This window comes from Ambystoma mexicanum, chromosome 1p (genome assembly GCF_040938575.1).
Source record: "Ambystoma mexicanum isolate Mex_15411 chromosome 1p, UKY_AmexF1_1, whole genome shotgun sequence".
NCBI classification, from domain to species: domain Eukaryota; kingdom Metazoa; phylum Chordata; class Amphibia; order Caudata; family Ambystomatidae; genus Ambystoma; species Ambystoma mexicanum.
Window position 1 is genome coordinate 172,812,678 of NC_090921.1, and position 21,599 is coordinate 172,834,276.

Genomic DNA, 21,599 nt, shown 5'->3' on the forward strand with positions numbered 1-21,599 from the left:
AACGCTATGCCCAAGCCTCTCTACTCCGTCTCTACATAATGCCTGCTTGCCCTCTGCCCACTCTCCATAGGCCGCTTCCCCACCCTCTCCGTTTTGCTCTCCACACTCTGCATGTCTCCCCTTCCCTTTTACAGTCTCTGCTGGATGCCTCTCCATAATCCACTCAACCCTCTAAATGATCTCTCTCCTTCCCCTCCACACTCTGCATGACACTCCTTCCCTTTTACAGTCTCTACTGGGTGTCTCTCCATATTCAACTCAAGCCTCTAAATGATCTCTCTCCTTCCCCTCCACACTCTGCATGTCTCCCCTTCCCTTTTACAGTCTCTGCTGGATGTCTCTCCATATTCCACTCAACCCTCTAAATTATCTGTCTCTTTCCCGTCCACAGCCTTTGTGATATGTCTCATAGTAACCTCTGCACACTACACTATAACTCCTGCCCTTTGCTCTCCTCCTTCTCACTATGATGAAAATGTTTTGCTAGATTCGCTCCTCTAAAGCCAGCTGTCATTGGTGTGCGTCCTCCTGACACTCGCCTCCATGCTGTTCTTTACCCGTTACAGGTCGAACTTGCCTCCTCTAAATTATACGGATGACGTTGGCACAAAGGTTGACCTAGTTACCGCAAACCCCAGCCTCATAGTCAACAGGTATGTGGAGAGTGAGATATTAAGAATGCCATTGTATCACACTGCTTACATTTACACAATGCATAACAACAAGGGTTTGCAAATCCATCAGTTTGGGCTCAGTGTATTTTAGAGTTGTAGGAAATCATTTTTCTTGGCCCCATAAAGACCTCGCCAAGTGTAAAGAGCATGTTAATTTACAGACCGGTCACCACATGACTATTATTACATGAGCTGTTCAGACACCCCAGGATATTGCAGGACTGAGTTCCGCATTTTGTGACAGGAAAAAGGGAAAAATATACAACAAAGTGTAAATTCTAATTAGCTACTAAACTTACAGAATTCAATTGCTAATGTCCATATTGTGCATCCGGCTTAAAAACAATCTCTCACAAAAGGAGACCCTTCCTCTAAACGATAGGTGGGACGTGGGGGCCACAGCTGTTGTGGACACTGGATATCAGAAAGCGACCTGCATCTGTCAGTCAGACTCATGATGAATAAGTGGCAGATAGGGCAAATACAATATTGTACACCAATTTGGATCGCTTTGAAAAGTTTGTAGCAAATTTACAAATGACCAATTTAGCTCTTTTTTGTTGCAAGTGCAAAATCACTAAAGGCTGGATTGCCTGGCTGCAAACTTCAACTAGACCATGAAATACTTTTAACATTCTACATCAGCAGCTGAGGTACCAGATTGCAGTTTATACATCTTAATAAGAAGGCTAAGAAACATTGGAGCAGCATTCATGACTTGCCAGTTACCCCCGAAACAAGTGAAGCAGGAGCTTTGCTCAGTACTTGTGCGCAGGTTTCATGGTTAACAGCCCCTCTACAGATCCACGCACACACCCAAGCTAGCATGGCCTACATACACGGGCAGCATGTTTTTACTTTTTAAAACTCCACCAAATCATGAGATTATTCGTTTTAAAGACACTGATGTCTCCAGCAAGTTCCTCATAGCAAATCGTCTAATGTGGCTGATTCTAATGATGATGGGAAGTTCTCAACAGGTGCGGTCATCACCCTTATCCTTACTATGATAAATGTGTGTCCCTGGTGTGTGCAGTTGCTGAACCTGCCCTATTGCTTTAGAATCAGAAAGCACACCTGCACGATCACTGCAAGGCACTCAAACATCAGTTGGCAAACAGGACACTACTATGAGCAAGCACTGGCAATGACAGCGCCAGGATAGCCATGCGACTGGCATGCTTTCGCAGTGTAATTATCTGTCTGCTGAACGTGAAGCTATTCCTGGTGATGAGGGATGGGGTTTTTTGTTGAACTATATGTCAAGTTATTAAATGCACCTAAAAACACATTATTACTGGTTGGTGGGCAGCTGGCATGGATTGGTTTATGAAAGTGGCACTGGTAATGGCCCTTACCCTGTGTGGTTCTTCATTTTGTTACTTAGTCCAGTCTGTGCCTTCAGCCACTCCGTTCTTATCCATAGCTTGTCATCCAGTAGTGCCACAGACAGCCAAAGCCAATGAAAGTGGAGGCACTTTAAAAAATGAATGTTTGGAAGACAGGCAGGTTCATGCAGTGAACATTATTTACCAAGAGTGGATAGCTACTTGAGTGGGCCTCATTACGAGTTTGGTGATAAATCTGCCATATTACCCCAAAATCATTTGTTGTTACCACCACCTGGTCCCATTGAGTTACCACATGATTACAAGTGGTGTTAAATCACATTTTGGGAGTCCATAGGACTTCAATGCAGATTTTGGTGTATTTACCACCAGCGGAATTACTGTGCAGTAAATCTGGCGATTTTGGGGCGTAAAGTATCAGATTCACCTACAGCTTAATGCTGGAGGTAAATCCTCCAGTTTACCTCCAAAGGTATAGTTCAGCAGTGTAGACAAAACAGCAGTAATTCTGTTACCGCCAAAAAAAGTGGCGGGAACAGAATTGCCGCCACTTTTGTCTTGCATTGCGAAACTTGCAACGAGGCCCATGGGGCAGATTGATCTTTGCAAGTTCAAATCCTGCAGCAAGACCTACTCAGCCTTTCCACCTACTGCGGTCGATAAATAAAGTTCCATTTAAAATGAAATAATAATGCGCCCATTACTAGAGTGCCCAAAAGATGGGGACTCACACACGAAGCACTATACATGAGCACATTGTTGTGATTCCGGACAAATCACTTTATATCTCTGTGCATCATATTTTAAAAGGGGCATATATAAAAACTCATTGTACAGCAACGTGTCCACTACTGTCCCAATGACATTTCCCTACCATATAGTAATACTGTGTTCTCAGCCAGACCCACTCACCATAGTGTCCTTTCACATACTGACTTCTGCAATCTGGTTTCGAACCAAACAATATTCAACAAGTGCCGTACCAACCTAACCCATCCTAATTTTTAATATGTGGTCTCAGCCAAATTCCACTCTACATAGGGTCCTGCCAGCCTACCACATCTCGGTTTGTATAATCTGTTTTAGCCACACCCTGGTCACTATAGGCTCCTATGTTCGGCAGCTTATGCTCCCTATGTTTCTCACACAATACTTTGTCGGGTGATCTCCCGGGGGTTGGCAGAGCCGTCCGCGGACCTCTGGGGCTGAGGAGGCCCCAACTCCTCCCATGTCCCAAAAGGAGTATGAGGCGCACACACAAGAGCAAAGTAATTACTGCTGTTTATTATAGTACGGCAGGGATCGTTCTCCGTCCATATGCATCCGGGGAGACGCTCTCGTTCTTAGTGGGGCTCGCAGGCCCTTTTTACCGTATTATGACGCGCTGCTCGCGTCACCTGGGAAAAACCGTCACAAAACATATCGCCACTTCGGGTTGGCTCCCCGAGTGGTAGGGTTAGTATAGATGCATCTATGGAGAACTGTTAGTGGATAAGGACAGGTCAGGTGGCACACTTGGGTTGTCCCTAACACTTGCTACAATAAATTGGTTACACGGGGACCCTTGGTGATTGGTTAACTGAAATGGCATCAGTGAGGAGCCCCTCGTACTCTGATTGGTTCCCTCGTGAGCCCCCAAGCCTGGGACCATCGCCGTTCCCAGCCCACGATGTACCTGGTGTTGGCAACATTGTGCAACTATGTGTTAGTGGTGGACAATGGACAGGTCTTTGCTAGTGGCTGATGATCACGCCTTTCCCATCGGTGTAGGTGTCCAACTTGTCGCTTCATTGTTGCAGCCTGCGTCTCAGATGTGGGACCCCGGCTACTTTCTGTCTCGCGAGCTTGGCATTTTGTCAGTTTGGCTTAGTCACGTGTGTAGAGACCGTAGCTGGAGCACAATTATGAGCATTTAATTTGTTTTTCGGCCCAGAGGGGTGCTTGGCTGCCGCAGGTGTAACCTTGTCACTGAGAGCTCGGCATGTGGGTTGCAACATTGTGGCCTTGGCGGTGGGCCCTCGCAGGGACTCGTTCTGCATGGTCAGCACATTGCTTTTTGTCTCGAGAAGGTTTTTCGTCTTAGAGGCTCCGGCCTGAGGACTCTTGCTTGTGGCCTACTCAGGCCTAGTTTTCCTGGGAGGCAATGTATAATTACTAACATAGGTGCCGCAGGGTGACATCTCTATGGGGGTAGGGTAGCATGAAGTGTCTGCAAGCCTATACACAAGCTCTTCAGGCATCTTGCGTTTCTGCAGTGCTGTAGGAGGCCTATGTGAAAAATAACAACGATGCATGTCTGTGAGTGTGTCAGTCCGCTATGTCATAGCACTGAGTATGTTCTTCATGTGGGTTGGTGTGTGAGTGACCAGGGCGCATGGTGGCACCAGTGTTCTTGTCTGTTGGCTATGTCGTCATGGCATCTCTAACGATGTTGAATCTTTTCGGCTGTTGTTTTAGTCGATCTGGTCCATGTCGCAGGCGTCGGTTTGGCCCGGGCATGGTAGTGGGCATGCCCCTCGTGCATGTGGACCACGAACACATGGTGCCTTGTCGTCTGGTAAGGAGGTGAGCGGGTCAAACTCCTCTCGCGGGGGGTGCTTGGGCCGTGTTCCTCTAGGCCAGGGTCTGGATGAGAATGGGGGGAGGGTGTTTTCCCATTTTCCCACTTCAGTCCCCCCCTCTGGTCGACTTGTCGACCACAAAATTATCCGCTCTCTTGTCTCTGCGTGGTCTCCATACCTTTGTTATCCCTCCTAAGTGTCCATACTGGTTCACCTGATCTTCAAATGACCAGTACATATACACACATCCACCACCGGGTTTGCAGTAGACCCACTTCCCAACATAGCTCTTCGGGTTCCTTGGGTTTTCTGCGTTCACAGACGGCGGGTGCAAATCATTTTCTAATATTTGCTTGCGCAATCTGTCTCTTTCCATTATTATTATATCTGTGTGTCTGTTGTCTTCTGCTGGCATTAAGGCATGCATTCCTATCATTTCATCAGTCGTCCGTGCTGTTCGGGCTCTCCACAACCTTAATCCTAAAGGTGCAGCCATTCCTAATATTATGCACCTAGCTATTATTTTAAGGCCATCTGACAACCATGATGGCATCCATGACCACAAGTAGGAAAACCAGCTGCCATCTTTCTTTACTCTTTTAGCTTCTTCTTCCATCTTGGCGTGTCAAGTTGTGATACTGCCTCAGTAAGTGTGCCGTTGTCTGCGTCATGAGCAGAGATAAATGTGCAGCATGATTTTCCAATTTTTGCACAAACTCCTCCTTACATTGTAGTAAGGAGGTCTAGCACATATCTATTCTGTAGTGCTACCATTCGTACTGCTCTCAATTCTTCTTTTATTGCATCAAATCCATTGACGGTGGAGTTTATTGTCAACATTAGCTCCCATCTTGTTATTTGGAGCCATTTTGCATTTGCATACGCCTGCAGTCCTGGATGTATTATTGATGAAAAGAACATTGCCGCTCTGCTAAACTGTCTCTGTCCTGGTGGAATGTCACTGAGAGCTGTTTCTGATCTTACCCATAGGTAGTTTCCCATCAGTGGCTCTCCTTGTCTTTTTACTCTTGACAATATATTTGTACCGTTACTTTCTTTTCCCTCTCCATTCGTCACAAATCTTTTCTTCCTTTTATTCACTTTGTCCATTTTAGGGAAGTTCCCCAAGTTGACATCTTTCTGTGGTACCACTAGGGATGGTACATTTATGTGTACCATTGTGCATAGTCCATTCCAAGATGGCGGCAAGCTGTGGTATGCCTTGTCTCCGCAGGCCCAATAGTGGTCCATTAAAACTGCTGTACCGGCACCCTCCTTAGTTATTGCCACTATCCTTTTGCAGTTGCTGTTCCTTCCGACATGTACATCTCTGTTGTGTTGATAACATAGTGTCGGTGCAGTAATGGAAGTATTGATACCGGGTCTTCGTCCTTCTCTAACCAAGTCACCAGTCCAGCTGTCTTAATCCATCCGTTGAAACACTTGTTGTTTTCTTCGTCTATTTTTGCTATATTTGGTTTTGTCAGTGTTACCATTTCGTTCCCCACAACCCCCTCTGTCCATCCTTCCTTCGTGTATACTTTCCCATATATTAGCAGCAGTGGTCTTTCCCAGCACCCCATTACTCCAGCAACTTCACTTGTGCGCCATTCACATGGTAGGTAGTTCAGCGTCACTTCCTTCGTCTCTCCTTTGTCTGGGCCATCCGTCACGTACTGGAGTCCTTCTGTTAGTTGCCAGTAGTTATTGTACATGTAGAGTGTCTTGATGAAGTTATTTTCATACGGGTATGTGTCTCTCGTCTGCCACTTTATTATTGGCATTCTCCCTTGGAAACGTCCTTTTGTTTGGAACAGGGCCAGGTATATCAGGCATTCTACTGATGTTGTGTAACGCTCACCTGGTATCCAAGGGAATGTCACTCAGCCTGTTCTGACCTCTTACGACCTCAAACCCTTCCCTGGATTCTACTCGATTGGAGACTGGGCCTTGTTTTCTTGAAAAGTGTGCTCTCCGTGCTGCTTTCAGCGCAGGGGCGCGTTGATTGATGCGGGCTCGTTGCTGCCTAGTTACTTCACTGGCAAGAGTCCGAGAGGTAAGTATAATGAGTCTTTTGAATAGTTCCCTAACTTCGTTCCTTTCCTTCCTTAGATGATGGCCAGCGTCCGGGGATGGCGACGTGCTGCTGAGATGAGTAGCACCGAAGGTGAGTGAGAGCGTGATGCAACCCTTTCGTATTTGTATTGAACTCAGTTATTTTTCTGTGTCTTTTAGGTGCCGCAACATTTTCAGCGTGGATGCCGGTTATGAAGAAGAAATGCCGTGAGTAGGCATGGTATGCAGCGCCTCTAGATGTTTCCACGCTAACCTGGAGTGTCTTTTCCCTCTTGCAGATGGATGAGAAGTTCCGGAGACAGAGTTCCCCCAGAGCGGCTGGGATTCAGGTAAGCGTTTGGAGCTCGTACAGTCTTTAAAAAATAAGCGAAGATTTGCTGAATGCTTACTAATGCCTTTTTTCTGTTCTTTTCCCTTTTCCTTAGGAAGCGGCGTGCCGGGATGGGAATGACACCGCCGAAGATGCCCACAAAACAGAAGGAGCGATGAATGATGGGCAGAAGCGCCGAAAGGTAAGGCTGTTCCTAACAGTGTTCTTGTTCTTGCAGGAGCTTAGTGCAGAAGAAGGATGGAGGCCTACTGGAGACCGATCCGAACACTGAGTGTCACGCTGCAGGTGCAGAAAACACAAACCATGTTTCTCAGCCTGGGCGTGGCTTAAATAGTTTCTGGGTATCCCAGATGACTCTGGGCTGAACCACACCAAAAAGACTAGACTGCACATGCAGTTCTGGGAACCGAAATATGTGGGGGCATCCATCTTGTCCCCATCAATGCACTACAAGTCCAATCCCCAATGTTATCCTATTGGAGTGAGTGAGTCTGGTGCCACAAGCGCCAATTCTGACTCCAAGTTGGTCTTTGAAGGGATGGAGAGGCCCTTGAGGGCCATGTAGGGGATCGTGGCCTGGCTCCAGCCTGACATCTTGGAGGGCTGGGGACATGAGAGGCAGGAATCATGACATGTTGCTGGTACTTCAGAAGCCACAAATGTTCTGGAGGCGCTCATGGCATATGGGATCAGTGAGCACACATAGAAGTTGTCCTTAGTTGTCCCCTTACCAATTTTGGACATGTGCTGATACCACATATTGTTTGAGACGTGTGCGGAATCTGTAAGATATGTGTCAACCTCATTATTATCAACATATGTGCTACGTTTAATCCTCCACCTATTTAATCTTGTTCTGCTCGTACCACCTGACACCGCACCTTTTGCAGCCGTGGTAGGGGGTTCGTTAGTAGGGGGTGCAGCCAGCACATGAGAAGTATAGTGTGCCTGCCAGACAGTGGCAGCAAGTAGACCAGTGATAAACAACAAACCTATAATTTTTAAAACAATAGGTAATATCATCAGCATTTTCCTCTTACCATTGCTGCGGTCCTGCAACTTATTATTTTTTGACGATATAGGTGCCCGCCTGAAAATTTCAAAAAATAAGCATTAATTTGTTAGCTTTGTTTGTTCAAGCTCTCCCTATCAAGTAATCGTTTAATGCCCAAGCGAAAAGCTGTTCCCACGCGTATCTTAGTGACCTGTCTCTTAGGGCTGGTAAGTGCTCGTGGAGGTGTGGGAATGATTGCTCTATGGCCAAAAGGAACGTGTTGTAATACATGCGTATTTTTCGTTTCTTTAAATATTTCTCTCTTTTTATAATGTATACAAATTGGTGTGACAGTGCTTCAGGTGCGTCGTCATCTGTGGGCAGCATTTACCTTTGGGCAAAACACAACGTTAGTATTACGCCATCCGCTGGTCGTACCCCGCGGACGAGCGCCCATAGGTCTACTGTTCCTTCCCTCTCTGGTTCTGGTCCACATTCCACTTCTACCCCCACATCTCCACTCTCTCAGGCAGTGCGGCAGGTTATAATATACAGGAAGGGCACACAAAGGCATCCTGTTGGCTATGGGCATACTAACCTGTTACTTTCACCTCATCAGTGGCAGCTACCCTGGCGTCTCGCAGCCGGCCGGAGGAGCCGCCGACTCCTCCCGCTGCATCGTCACGCCTCCAGGAAGACCCGGCAGCATATTTGATACGGGGTCACATGACACTCCTCTGCCCATTCAAAACCTGAGAGGGAACACTCATTCAGTGCTTCACAGCTGGTTCATTCGAGCACTGTTCGGCGTCTTCTTGTATTTCTGTCTTGGTACTGGACTACGGACTGTTTTCCTGGATTTCTCTTGTCAAGCTCTTGGTCATTGTATTGCTCCGCTGTTTCAGGACTCATTGGACTGTTTTTTGGATCCTTTGGATTGCCCCTGGCTTTGACGCACACGGCTGGCCTCGACCTCTTCACGGTCTGCATACGGATCTCCAACTCTATCTGCTCATGCAGGTTTTTGCAGTGCTATACCATCTCAATTGCCTTCCAGTGTGACGCCTTGCCCGCTGCTGCTTGTCGCACTCTGCAGCTGCACGGAACACCTCCATTCCACCTGTGCTATTCAGAACTCAGACCCCTCCATCTTGGTAAGCCCCTTGGTATTCATTTACGCCCTGTTTTCATTGTTTTGCTTGCATTGTACTTACCCGTTGCTTGCCTTACAGCGGTCGGGGGGTCTCCGGTGTTCCTGGTTCCTGGCATTTCCAGCACTCAAAAAACCTGTGGCCTCAAAGATCGCTCAGGGAGTTATTTGTATCTTCCTGAGTGATACTTGTGGACAGAGGCCCCATAGTCTTCACAACCATCAAGTCATAACAGACTGTGAAGCCAATAGTCGTCCAGATTATGGCGGCATCAGCTGGGGACCCCGTGGCCACTCTGGTGCAAGCTGTCACCACCTTGAGAGCCGATATGGTCGCAGCCACCACGGCGATACACCACCGCCTTGACTCCCTCCAGAGTGCTCGCCATCATTTACCCTCTGACCCTGAATTTGGGGATACCACGCCCCCAACCCCTGGCCCTTCTGCTTCCCCTTCTGTCATCACACCAGTTATAGCTCCCACCCCTTTTCCATTGGCACCCCCTGAGAGGTTCCAAGGAGACTCCAGAAAGTTTCGCACATTTTTGAACCAATGCAAGCACCACTTTCTTTGTCGACCCTTGGCTTTCCCTGATGCAGCCACTAAGGCCGCATTCATGCTTTCCCATTTGTCTGGCATTTCTGCCACGTGGGCTAATCCAATACTTGAAAACGATCATCCAGCCCTTTATGACTTCGACCTCCTGGTAAACGAAATATCCAAGGTATTTGACAACAGACACAAGGCTCAATCCAGGGACTTAGAGTTACTTGATCTCTCTCAGGGAAGAAGCACCCTCATAGAGTGCATAACACGGTTCAACCAATTAGTGGCAGAAACATCCTGGCCTGAAAACAAAAAGGCTGTGGTATTCTATAGGGGTTTAAGTAGTCCCATGAAAGATGCCTTGGCACTGGTGCCGTCACTTCCGACTTTGTACCCTGATTTGGTCGAGCTAACACTTCAGGTAGACGCTCGACACACCGAGCGTAAAGCAGAAACTGGATTCCCTGGTACACAGGTTCCGGTACCATCTGACACATCCAGCGAACCCATGCAAGTAGGCGGGATACTCAGCCCTATAACTGTGACGGAACGGGAAAGGCGGAGAACAGACAACGCCTGCTTTTATTGTGGTCTCAATGGGCACTATGTCAAGGACTGTCCATGCTGTCCAAAACATAAGAGTCAGGGTTTTCCGACTGCTCGTCACTGAACACGGGGCCCAGGACGAGCTCTTCCCAGTCCCCCTCTTATTCTCCTCCTGCATTTGGGTCCATTAGACCAGTCGTAGTCCATGCTTTGTTAAAGCCCACTCCTGGTACCATACACCCGGTTCAGATTGTCATTGATTCTGGGGCCACTGGTTGTTTCATCGACATACAAATGGCCTATGCTTTGAACCTCCCGTTAGTCACCAAGGAATGGCCGAAGCCCGTGCATGCAGTGGATGGTACTTCCCTTGCCTCTGGTCCTATTCAGCAACAGACTGCTCCCCTGGAAGTGGTCATCCAGGAAATACATAGGAAAACACTTGCGTTTGACCTCATAACCACTCAGTTCGGTATCATTCTTGGTATTCCTTGGTTGAAGAGGCATAACCCGCTAATCAATTGGGGTACCGGCCATGTCCATTTCGAATCAGAAGTATGCCAGCTTTTTTGTCTTATCGAGAGAGAGGATTCAATTGTTACACCCGCTACGGCGTTGGGTGCAGTAGCACGTCTGACCTTAACTGTGAGTGATGAAAGTCAACCATCCGCCTCACACGTGTTCGGTGCTGTTCTGGCCAACATACCCCCCGTCTATCACGATTTACAGACAGTCTTTGATAAGGGCACTGCAGAGGGACTGCCCCCACACAGGCCATACGATTGCCCCATAGATCTGGTCCCCGACGCTCCGATTCCCTGGGGCCGCATTTACTCTCTCTCGCCATCAGAGGATCAGGCTTTGAAAGATTATGTACAGGAGGCACTACGCCTGGACCACATCCGGCCTTCTTCCTCGCCTGCTGCATGCCCTATTTTCTTCATGCCAAAGAATGAGGGGGATCTCCACCCTTGTGTGGACTATAGGCGTTTGAACGCCATCACTATCAAGGACAGATGCCTGATACCACTCATCTCTCCACTTCTGGACCGGTTAACACATGCCTCCATATACACCAAATTAGACCTCCGGGGGGGCATATAACCTAATACGTATTCGTGAAGGTGAAGAGTGGAAGACGGCATTTTGCACCTGACAGGGTTTGTTTGAGTACGTGGTGATGCCCTTCGGGTTGTGCAACGCCCCCGCCACTTTCCAACGATTTATGGATGAGGTTTTCGGGGACATACTGGACACTTATGTGGTGGTCTATTTGGATGACATTCTGATCTTTTCCTCCTCTTCAGACGAGCATATCCTTCACGTCCGGGAAGTCTTATCCTGCCTGCGCAAGAACGCGCTATTTGCCAAACCGGAGAAATGTCAGTTCCACACAAAACAGGTCGAATTTCTAGGTTTCCACATTTCACCGGGTGGGTTAACCATGAATCAGTCCAAGGAAGGTGCCTTCTAGAATGGCCGGTCCCGACATGCCTGAAATCCTTGCAGCCTTTCCTTGGGTTCGCCAATTTTTATCGGCGCTTTATCCCTGGGTTTTCATCTATTGTGGCCCCACTAACAGCACTAACCAGTCCACGTGTTCTGTTTATCTGGACCCCAGAACTTCAGGCTGCTTTTGAATCCTTGAAGTCTGCATTTACCTCAGCTCCAGTCCTGCAACACCTGGACCCGGAGTTGCCATTTGTTGTCGAAGCAGACGCCTCGTCATTTGCTTAGGGAGCAGTACTTTCGCAACCCTGCCCGACCACTGGCCGTCTACACCCAGTGGCATATCACTCACGCAAGTTTACTTCTAGTGAGTCCCACTATACTGTTACGGAGAAGGAGCTCCTGGCGATCAAAGACGCGTTTCAGGTATGGAGGCACCATTTGCTGGGGGCCAGGCATCAAGTCACTGTTTACACTGATCACCGGAATTTGCAGGACCTTGCATCCCTCAAATGTGTCAACAGTCGGCATGTATACTGGCATCTGTTCTTTGCAGCCTACGACTTCTTGGTTAAACATCGCCCTGGTGTATCTCATGGCAAAGCTGATGCCCTATCCCGTTCTCCTGGGGAGGTGTCGCTTCCAGTCTTTCCGGAGACGGTGCTTGATCACGGTCATATAGTATGCATATGTACACCTTCGCTTCCCCTAGTGTCAGCCATACGCCTCTGGGTCTCCCAGCACCCACAACAGTTATCCGAATGGGATCCCGTTTACCACGACCGTCTGCCTTTTGTTCACAACAGACTATTCCTACCCACAAGTGACACCCAAAATCTAGCTATGGAATGGTCTCATGATGCTGCCATCCATGGTCACCCTGGGCAACAGCGTACTCTGGATTTACTCAAACGCTGGTGCTGGTGGCCTTAAATGCGGCGTGATGTGGAGAACTATGTTAACACATGCTCGGTATGTGCCCAATGTAAGTCACGTAGGGGTCGTCCCTTGGGATTACTTCAGCCATTACCTATACCTCCAAGACCCTGGCATACCATCACAATGGACTTTGCGACTGACCTTCCCCGAACACAGGGTTATGACACGGTGTGGGTTGTAGTAGATACATACACAAAAATGGCCCGCTTTATACCTAGCTCTGGGATACCCTCTGCACCTGCGTTGGCAAGTCTTTTTTTAAGTCCATTTTTTGTTTATTCGGGCTCCCTACTGTTTTGATATCGGGCAGGGGTTCACAGTTCACGTCCCGTTTTTGGCAAGCTCTCACCAAACTGCTGGTTATTGATGCCTGGTTCTCCTCTGCTTATCATCCGGAGACCGATGGCCAGACGGAGAGGGTGAACCAAGCCATGGAGCAGTATTTACGTTGCCTATCACTGCAACAGCGGAAGACTTGGGTGAATCTGCTGCACCTTGCTGAATTTGCACATAACAACACACTGCATTCCTCCACTGGCTTCTCCCCATTCTACTCCCTCTATGGCCAGCATCCCTGTACACTGCCCATCCCCGATTTCGCATCCTCTTGTACCCCTGCTGCCACATCCTGTGTCCATGAGTTAGCCACAGTCCATGCCCAGACCCTTGCCCATTTACAGGAGGCCCGGGCGTCCATGAAGTCTTCGGCCGATAGGAGGAGGGTTGTAGCACCCGTTTATCATGTGGGGAACCGTGTGTGGCTGTCCTCACGCCACCTGCACTTACCTGAGTGTTGCAAACTCAATCCCAAGTTCGTTGGCCCGTTTCGGGTATCTGCTGTCTTGAATCCGGTTGCCTACCGTCTTTCTCTTCCATCAGCCTGGCGTATCCACCCGGTGTTTCACACCTCCCTGCTTAAGTCGTGTCCTAGTCCCACTCGCCTGGTCTCTCCCCCTGCTCCTGTGTCTTTGGGCGACCCTAATGAATATGAGGTTGGGCGCATATTGGGCTTCTGTTTTCTCAGGGGTAGGCTGCAATACCTGGTGGATTGGTTAGGTTACGGTCTTAAAGATCGCTCTTGGGTTCCTGGCCGGGATGTCCATGCCCCTCGTTTGGTGGCCCAGTTTCATCAGGATTTTCCTGCTAGCCCACGGGGTCGTGGGCCTCTGGGGGGGGCTCTTTTACGCCGTCCGCTAGTCATACCCCGCGGACGAGTGCCCATAGATCCACTGTTCCTTCCCTCTATGGTTCTGGTCCACATTCCCCTACTTCCCCCACATCTCCACTCTCTCAGGCAGTGTGGCAGCGGCGGCGGGTTATAATATACAGGAAGGGCACACAAAGGCATCCTGTTGGCTGTGGGCATACTAACCTGTTACTTTCACCTCATCAGTGACAGCTACCCTGGCGTCTCGCAGCCGGCCGGAGGAGCCGCTGACTCCTCCCGCTGCAGCGTCATGCCTCCAGGAAGACCCAGCAGCATATTGATACTTTGGGTCACATGACGAGGAAACGTGCCGGATCGCGCGTCATGTGACGGGGTCACATGACACTCCTCTGCCCATTCAAAACCTGAGAGGGAACGCTCATTCAGTGCTTCACAGCTGGTTCATTCGAGTACTGTTTGGCATCTTCTTGTATTTCTGTCACGGTACTGGACTACGGACTGTTTTCCTGGATTCCTCTTGTCAAGCTCTTGGTCATCGTATTGCTCCGCTGTTTCAGGACTCTTTGGACTGTTTTTTGGATTCCTTTGGATTGCCCCTGGCTTCGACGCACACGGCTGGTCGCGACCTTGGAACTCTTCACAGACTGCATACGGGTGTCCAACTCTACCTGCTCACGTAGGTTTTTGCAGTGCTATACCATCTCAATTGCCTTCCAGTGTGACACCTTGCCCCCTGCTGCTTGTCGCACTCTGCAGCTGCACGGAACACCTACATTCCACCTATGCTATTCCGAACCCAGACCCCTCCATCTTGGCAAGCCCCTTGGTATTCATTTACGCCCTGTTTTCATTGTTTTGCTTGCCATTGTACTTACCCATTGCTTGCCTTAGAGCGGTCAGGGGGTCCCCGGCGTTCCTGGTTCCTGTCATTTCCGGCACTCAAAAAACCTGTGGCCTCAAAGATCGCTCAGGGAGTTATTTGTATCTTCCTGAGTGATACTTGTGGACAGAGGCCCCATAGTCTTCACGACCATCAAGTCATAACAGTTAGTTACCTCACTTTTCTTTATATGTAAACAGTAAGACGGGGTACCTGCATGTGCGAGACAAAAAGAGAAAGAGAACATGCATGTGTCTACAAGTGTGGTGCAATATGACAGTTTGTTATACAATGTCCTTTATTTGGGCAGTGGCAGGCGTGGGGTTAGCCGGGGCAGTGTTTTTGTTGCTCTCGGACCTCGTGACTATGGGGTGGGCTGTGGGCGATTGTCCTTTTGAGTCTTTATGGGTGTCTGGAGTTTGGGAGGAGTCAGGGGCTGTGTCACCGTTGTGCTTTGTTGCTGTTGCTACTGCGTTGGCCCTATCCTCGACGCAAGGGCGGGTCTGATCTGTAGGGCTTGATGTCGTGCAGATGAGTCCAGACCTGTTTATCTTTGAGCTTCACTGCTCTAGTAGTTACTTTCTCAACCTGGTGGGGCCCAGTAAATCTTGGGCTATTCCACATTCTATTGAAATTACGAAGGAGGACGTGATCTCCTTCTCTTACAGTCCAATGTGCTGCTTGTTCCTGTCCTTCACTTTTATTATCTTCTTGTTGGGTGGTCTTCGATCCGCCCCGCGTCCTCTCGAGCTGTTGAGAGATAAAGGTGACACTAGTAATCAAGGAATTTATATATTCGTACATTTCATCACCAAAAACAGTTTGAACAGGGTGGCAATCTGTTATGGCCCTTGATGGTGGCATCAGTGGGAGGTGCATTTGGCGTCCGGTCATCACCTCGTGGGGTGTGGGGTGGTGATCCGACCCTGGCCTGTTTCTTAACTCAAATAGGGCTAAGAGGAGGCAGTAAAGCCAGCTTTTATTTGGTAGACTGCTGAATTTTTGCTATCTCTTCTTTTAGGAGGCCGTTGAGGCGTTCACAAATGCCATTGGCCTGTGGGTGGTATGCACATGCAAACTTGTGCTTGATGCCAAGGAGAGCAGTTATGTGCTGAAACATTTCATTGGCGAAGTGTGGGCCAATGTCTGACGTAATACTTCGCACACCCCCCACCTCAGGAAGACCTCCCTCACCAGGAACTTTGCTGCTCTAACGGCATCTGCATGGGAGCATGGACCTGCTTCGATCCACCTTGAAAATGGGCATATTACCACAATCATGTATCTGTACCCCTGACATACGTTTATCATGTCAACGTAGTCAATGTGGAGGTGTAGGAATGGTCCTTCCGGCCGGGGTATAATACCTTTGATCACTTGCAGCATGTGACCAGCCGTAAATTGTTGGCAAGTAAGACAATTACTAATGAAATTTGCAACATGTGAATTTAATTCGGGACAGAACCACCCTTCCTTAATTCGTGCTGAAATCACCTCTTTCCCTGTGTGTGCGGGATGGTGTAGTTGGGCCAAGGCTGTTTTCAATAAAGCCAGGGGGCATGACTATTTTGCCTATATTGTTTTGCCGCCATAACGCGTCTGTGGGGGACAGTGTGCATCCCTTTTTGACCCAGAGCTCTTTCTCTGCCATTGGTGGTGCTGCCTGTAACTCCATTATTTCATTCTCAGGGATATGAGTGTACCCATCTTTCATCAGCATCTGTCTCGCCCCCACTATCCCCTTATCTTTTCCTTTTCCTGGGGGGATCCAAATCTCCCGTAGTACGCAGCATGTTTAGCATGTGCGTCTGCTGTTTCATTACCTTTGGAAATGTGATCATCTCCGTTTGTATGGGCCTGACACTTCACCAAGGCCACTTCTTGGGGGTCTTCAATGACTTCAATTAGTTCAGCAAGTAGTAGGACATGTTGCACTGGGGTGTCGTTTGCCCTTCTAAATCCTCTTTGCTGCCACTTAATTAACCCAGAGTGTACAGTTGATGTGACATATGTACTGTCAGAATATATAGTTACTCTTTTGTCATTGCTTTCTTTTAGTGCCAAACTTAGGGCCACTAACTCTGCTGCCTGGGCAGAGTAGTGTTGTGGTAGCTAGACACATTTCACTGGAAAATATGTCCAATCCTCTGTCAATCTCACCACTGCTGCACCTGTTCTGCGGATCCCATCACTTTGGTCTATTGTTGAGGACCAATCAATGTACAGTATTTCTCCCCCCTTTAGGGCGTTTTGCTCAACTTTTCTTGTGCTGGAATATGTGTCAATAGCTTGTGTGCAGTCATGTGCATAGTTTCCATCTTCCACTACCTCTGCTATGAACCTTGCTGGGTTCACGTTGCTGCACCTTACAATTGTTAGCTCAGGTCTGGACGAAATAACTTCATACCCTGATGCCCTTTGAGTGGTAAGTGTTGATTTTGGTTTGTTGAGAATGGCAAAAAGGGCATGCTCCACGTACAGTGTTGTTGGGCAACCCATTGTTATTGAGGATGATTTTCCCACTGCAAAGGCTGCGGCAGCCAGGCTCTGCTCGCACAGGTAGTGTCCTAACATTACAGGATCCAGGTGCCCGCTGTAATATGCTACTGGTTTGTGTCCCATGCTAGTTTTTTGTGTCAGTACTGCTCTCATCACTGCTGAGCTGCAATGCGAAAAGATGAAAAATGGTGCTTCATAATTTGGGGTGGCTAGTACTGGTGCTGTGGATATGGCATGTTTTAGTTCCTGAAATGCCTCTGTCATTTCTGTGGTCCATCTCAACTTCTCTTCTTTTCCCCTCTCTGTGCTTCTTTTAGTGCCTCAAGCAGTGGTACTGTGTATGAACTATAATCAAAAACCCAAGCCCTGCAGTAATCGCATAGGCTCAAGAACTGTTGTAGTTCTCTCACTGTCTGGCTGCGGTGTGTTTGTTATGGCCTGTGCCCGTTGAGGTGCAATGTTTCTTCCATTGAAACGAGTGAAATGAGCTGGCCTATTTAGAGCACTTGTTCTTGGCAGTACTGTAGTTTTTCCTTGTCTACGTTGTACCCTATTTCTGCTAACACAGTGAGCATCTTTACAGAGTCTCTCCTACACTTCTCTTCTGTTGTGCAGCAGATGATTATGTCATCTACATATTGTAGCACTGTGCTCTCCATCTCAACATTGCCCAAGTCCATTTGTATCACCCTGTTAAATATGGATGGGGACTCACAGTACCCCTGGGGCAACCTCGTGTGTTTCCATTTCGTGCTGCGGTAAGTGAAGCTTGTCAAATCTTGTGAGTCAGGGTGTAGTGGTATTGAGAAAAATGCATTTCTGAGGTCAATCACAGTGAACCGTGATGCCTCTGTTGGTATTCCACATAATATAGTGGCTGGGTTAGCCGCTATAGGGTATTCTGCCTCTACAATGTTTTTGAGGGGTCTTAGATCCTGTATGAAACGCAAAGACCCTCCCTTAGCCTTGCGCACAGGATACACAGCAGTGTTGCATGGAGATTCTGATGGTACTAGTATGCCTCTCTCTATTAGTGCTGTTATTGTTTAATATATTCCTTCATCTGCCTCTTTTGATAGTGGGTATTGCTTCACTCTCAGCAGTATGGCCCCTTTTTTCAACTTTATTTTCACACCTCCAATGATTTTTATGCAGCCCACGTCATATGGACTGGTGTTCCATAGAGATGCAGGTACTTTCGCCAGATCCTCCTCATAAAATGGCACAACTGTAGCGGCTGGTGCTTCTAGTGCAGTGCCATCCTCTGTGCTACGTCTCTGTATGTTACCGTCGCCCAGATGTGGACGCTCATTTGAAACACCATCTCCCCCTCACCATTATCATTTGAGAAGAGCTCCTCATCAGATACTTGTGTTAGTCGGCACCCCTCTGCTAGAGCTATAACTGCCCTCCATGCTCTCCCTTCCCTGTCTTGGGCATGCACCGCAATGTAGTCCTGTGTTGCCGCAATTCTCTCAATGCTCAGTGATATCCTTGTCCCTTCCCGTTCACTAGTTGGTGTTTCGGGTCTGAAAAGGTAAGCTGCTGGCCTCCTCCAAACCTTTCCTTCAATCCCGGCAGCCATGCTATTGCCATGTCTGTCACATATTGAAATAGTTCTCCATCTATTTATTTATTTATTTAAATTTGTATAGCGCGCAAGCAGCCCAGGGGCATTGAGGCGCTGTTACTTGCATGAGCTTAGTTACAGGCATGGTATCAATAAGAGGCATATTACAGAAAGGAACAAGCAAGGTTATCATTGCAGATTATGCGGTTGGTCAATACAACTTAAGCAGTGGGTCCTATGGTTGGTATTCATGCTGCTGCGAGGGACCTTATGAGAAGAGGGTGGTTTTCAATGCTTTGCGGAAGGCTAGGAGGTTCGGCCCTTGCTACTGTTTTGCCGCAATAGGCCTGTAATAGTTGTCGTGCTGTGAGCATGCTTATGCCTGGTGTAGAGCAAATTATTCTTTTGTCAGTGAAGGAGATGGTCATGTTCAACCTGCTCATGATGTCTCTACCTAGTATGTTTACTGGTGACTTTTTTGAGTATAGCAGCGGTAGTGACATATCATGATCGCCTACAGATAAGGAGAGATTATCTGTGAAAGGAACCAACCCTCGAGCCCCAGAGAATCCTTGTGTTCATAGCTTCGCCTGACAGTTGACACTTCCCCTCTCTCATGCATGACCTAGTAGCCCCGGTGTCAACTAAGAAGGAAACATTTTTGTCACCTATCGTCACCTGTATGCGTGGTTCCTCCGCAGGGTTAGGTGTTACTGATAGGATGGGACACATCAAGGACATCTGTGGGCTGTCCTATTGTGGTTATAGTGACTTTCCATTTCCTGTGTATGGGTTGTGACCCAGTATTGTCACTCTTCCAAGCTGTGTCTGGGCTACAGGTGTGTCAGTAGATGTTATTGCATAGTCCTGTATTTGTGTCAATTGTTGGCCAGTTTGGACATGTTGTTGCTGCTGTACGTTTGGCTGTTGCTGCGTTTGTGGGTGTGTTTGCATGTGTGGTTGTTGCTGCTGTTGTGTTTGCAGGGTCTGTTGTTGTTGGCCTTTGCGTTTGTTGTGGTGGTAGTTGTTGCTGTATCTCCTGCTGTTGGTAAACCTGTTGTTCCCCCATGGGCCCTTGTTGTCCCTGCTTCCCCCAGGCTGCCTGTGCTGGTCTCATCCTACATGTGCGTGACATGTGTCCTACTATCACACATACCCAACATGTCGGTGGTTCCCACGATTGCCACTGAAGTCCCCCCATTTAGTCCCAATACCCCTGCTATCCCTGTTGATTGTACCCCTTGCTGGTGGTTGGGCCATATCCTCTCCCTCTCATTTGCCCTCCCCTCCCTCTGTAGTTGTTTGAGTACCCGTTTCCCATTTGTTGTGTGTATGTCAGGGGAGGAAGCATTTGCTGTGTCACTACTAGTGCTTGCTGTGATGGTGCTACCTGTTGTTGTGTTGTGTTTTGTGTCACCATTGCCTGTGGTTGTGCGGGGGCTGTTATCAGGTCTCCCTCCATGGCATATTTCGATAACTTCTACTATCCTCCTCCTTTTGTTTCATTTTCTCCTGCCACATCCTGCAATAGTGTACTATTGTCAGTTGTATCTCTGGCCATCCTTTAGCTTCCATCCTTACTAACTTCTTTAATTGTCTCTGTACTTGCTCCGGGAGCCCTTGTACTAGTGTGTGGTAAATAATTGCTAGTGTTTTGTCGCACGGTTCCTGTGTTTCCAAGCGCCACTTCTCCTGAATCTCCTGGATGTATTCAATAGGATCTTCATTCTCGCGCATCTTTGGTGATGTGATCTCTCCTATGTCTGACGTGTCTGGGAATTGTACTCTCAATGCTTGCCAAAGCGCATTTCTGCAATTGGCAAATTGTGCTCCATCATGTGCAGTGTCATGTATTGTCACCCTGGGGAATCCCGCCCTCTTCCATTTGTCGTCAGCAGCATCTCCCAGTATGGAAATTAGAAGGCCCATCACGTCTCCCACCGCTAATGTTTGCCCCGCAGTGTGCTTTTCCATCTCATATATCCATTTCCCAGCTCCTGCACACAGTGATGGGAGTCTGCATTTTATATTTTCTTTGTCTGCATGCTTCCAGGGTATGTATTGTGGTCTCTTCCCTCCCCTCTCTAGTAGTGGAATTAAATTGTACCCCCACTCTTCTCCCTTCATCCTCCTGTGTGTGGTTATGTCACTATATTCATAATTTTCCTCCATGTTTGGTTGCTCTTCAATGCTATCAATGTTACAGGAGTTTGCTCTTTCACTCCCTTTATCCCTCCTCCCCTTTTTGTGTTCCTCTGGCCCTACCATAGGCGTGCTTGCTCTCTCTTCCTTCCTGCATCCCGGGAGGTCCCAAAGTCTGCCAACATATGGGGTGTGTGCGGGCGTTGGCGTCAGTAGGCGTGGTGTTTGTGTAGGTGTTAGTGGGCATGGCATTTTCCCTATTGTCTCCCTGCTCTTTGTTTCCTCTACGTTTGGTCCTCCCCTTCTCTCGCATGCCCATGGTGACTCGCAATTATTGCGCGTTATGTATAGTTTGTCTAAACTCTCCCTACTTCCATCTCTTCCATTTATGTTTAAATCCTCCTCTTCTTCACTGCAAAACCCATCAGCTAATATCGATCTCCACTCTGCATTTTCCCCTTACTGTCCCTGTCTTTAAATCTATCAAATCTTCATCTGTGTACTCACCACCTCTACCCACAGCTACCTGTGTTGATGTTGATGCCATTTCCTTATCCTGGCGTGTGTATTTCCTTACTCCATTTTCCATCCTCCCATCTCTTCCCTCCCCTTTCTTCTTCTCCAATACTTCAACACCTATTTCATCTCTTTTCCTTTTTATTTCTTCACTTACCTTTGCTAATATCCTCTCCTCATCCTCCATTCTCCCTTTTATTCCCCCTTT

General features: G+C 48.1%; 1 protein-coding gene across 1 annotated transcript in view; it reads left to right on the forward strand.

Annotated features, from left to right (window-relative positions):
* Window positions 1-21,599, forward strand: part of LOC138567694 (alpha-2,8-sialyltransferase 8F-like) — a 333,692-nt gene that overhangs the window by 303,159 nt on the left and 8,934 nt on the right. Inside the window, exon 6 of the mRNA XM_069646164.1 lies at window positions 567-653. Coding sequence (XP_069502265.1) covers window positions 567-653 — 87 coding nt within the window. The remainder of the gene's footprint in view (window positions 1-566; window positions 654-21,599) is intronic.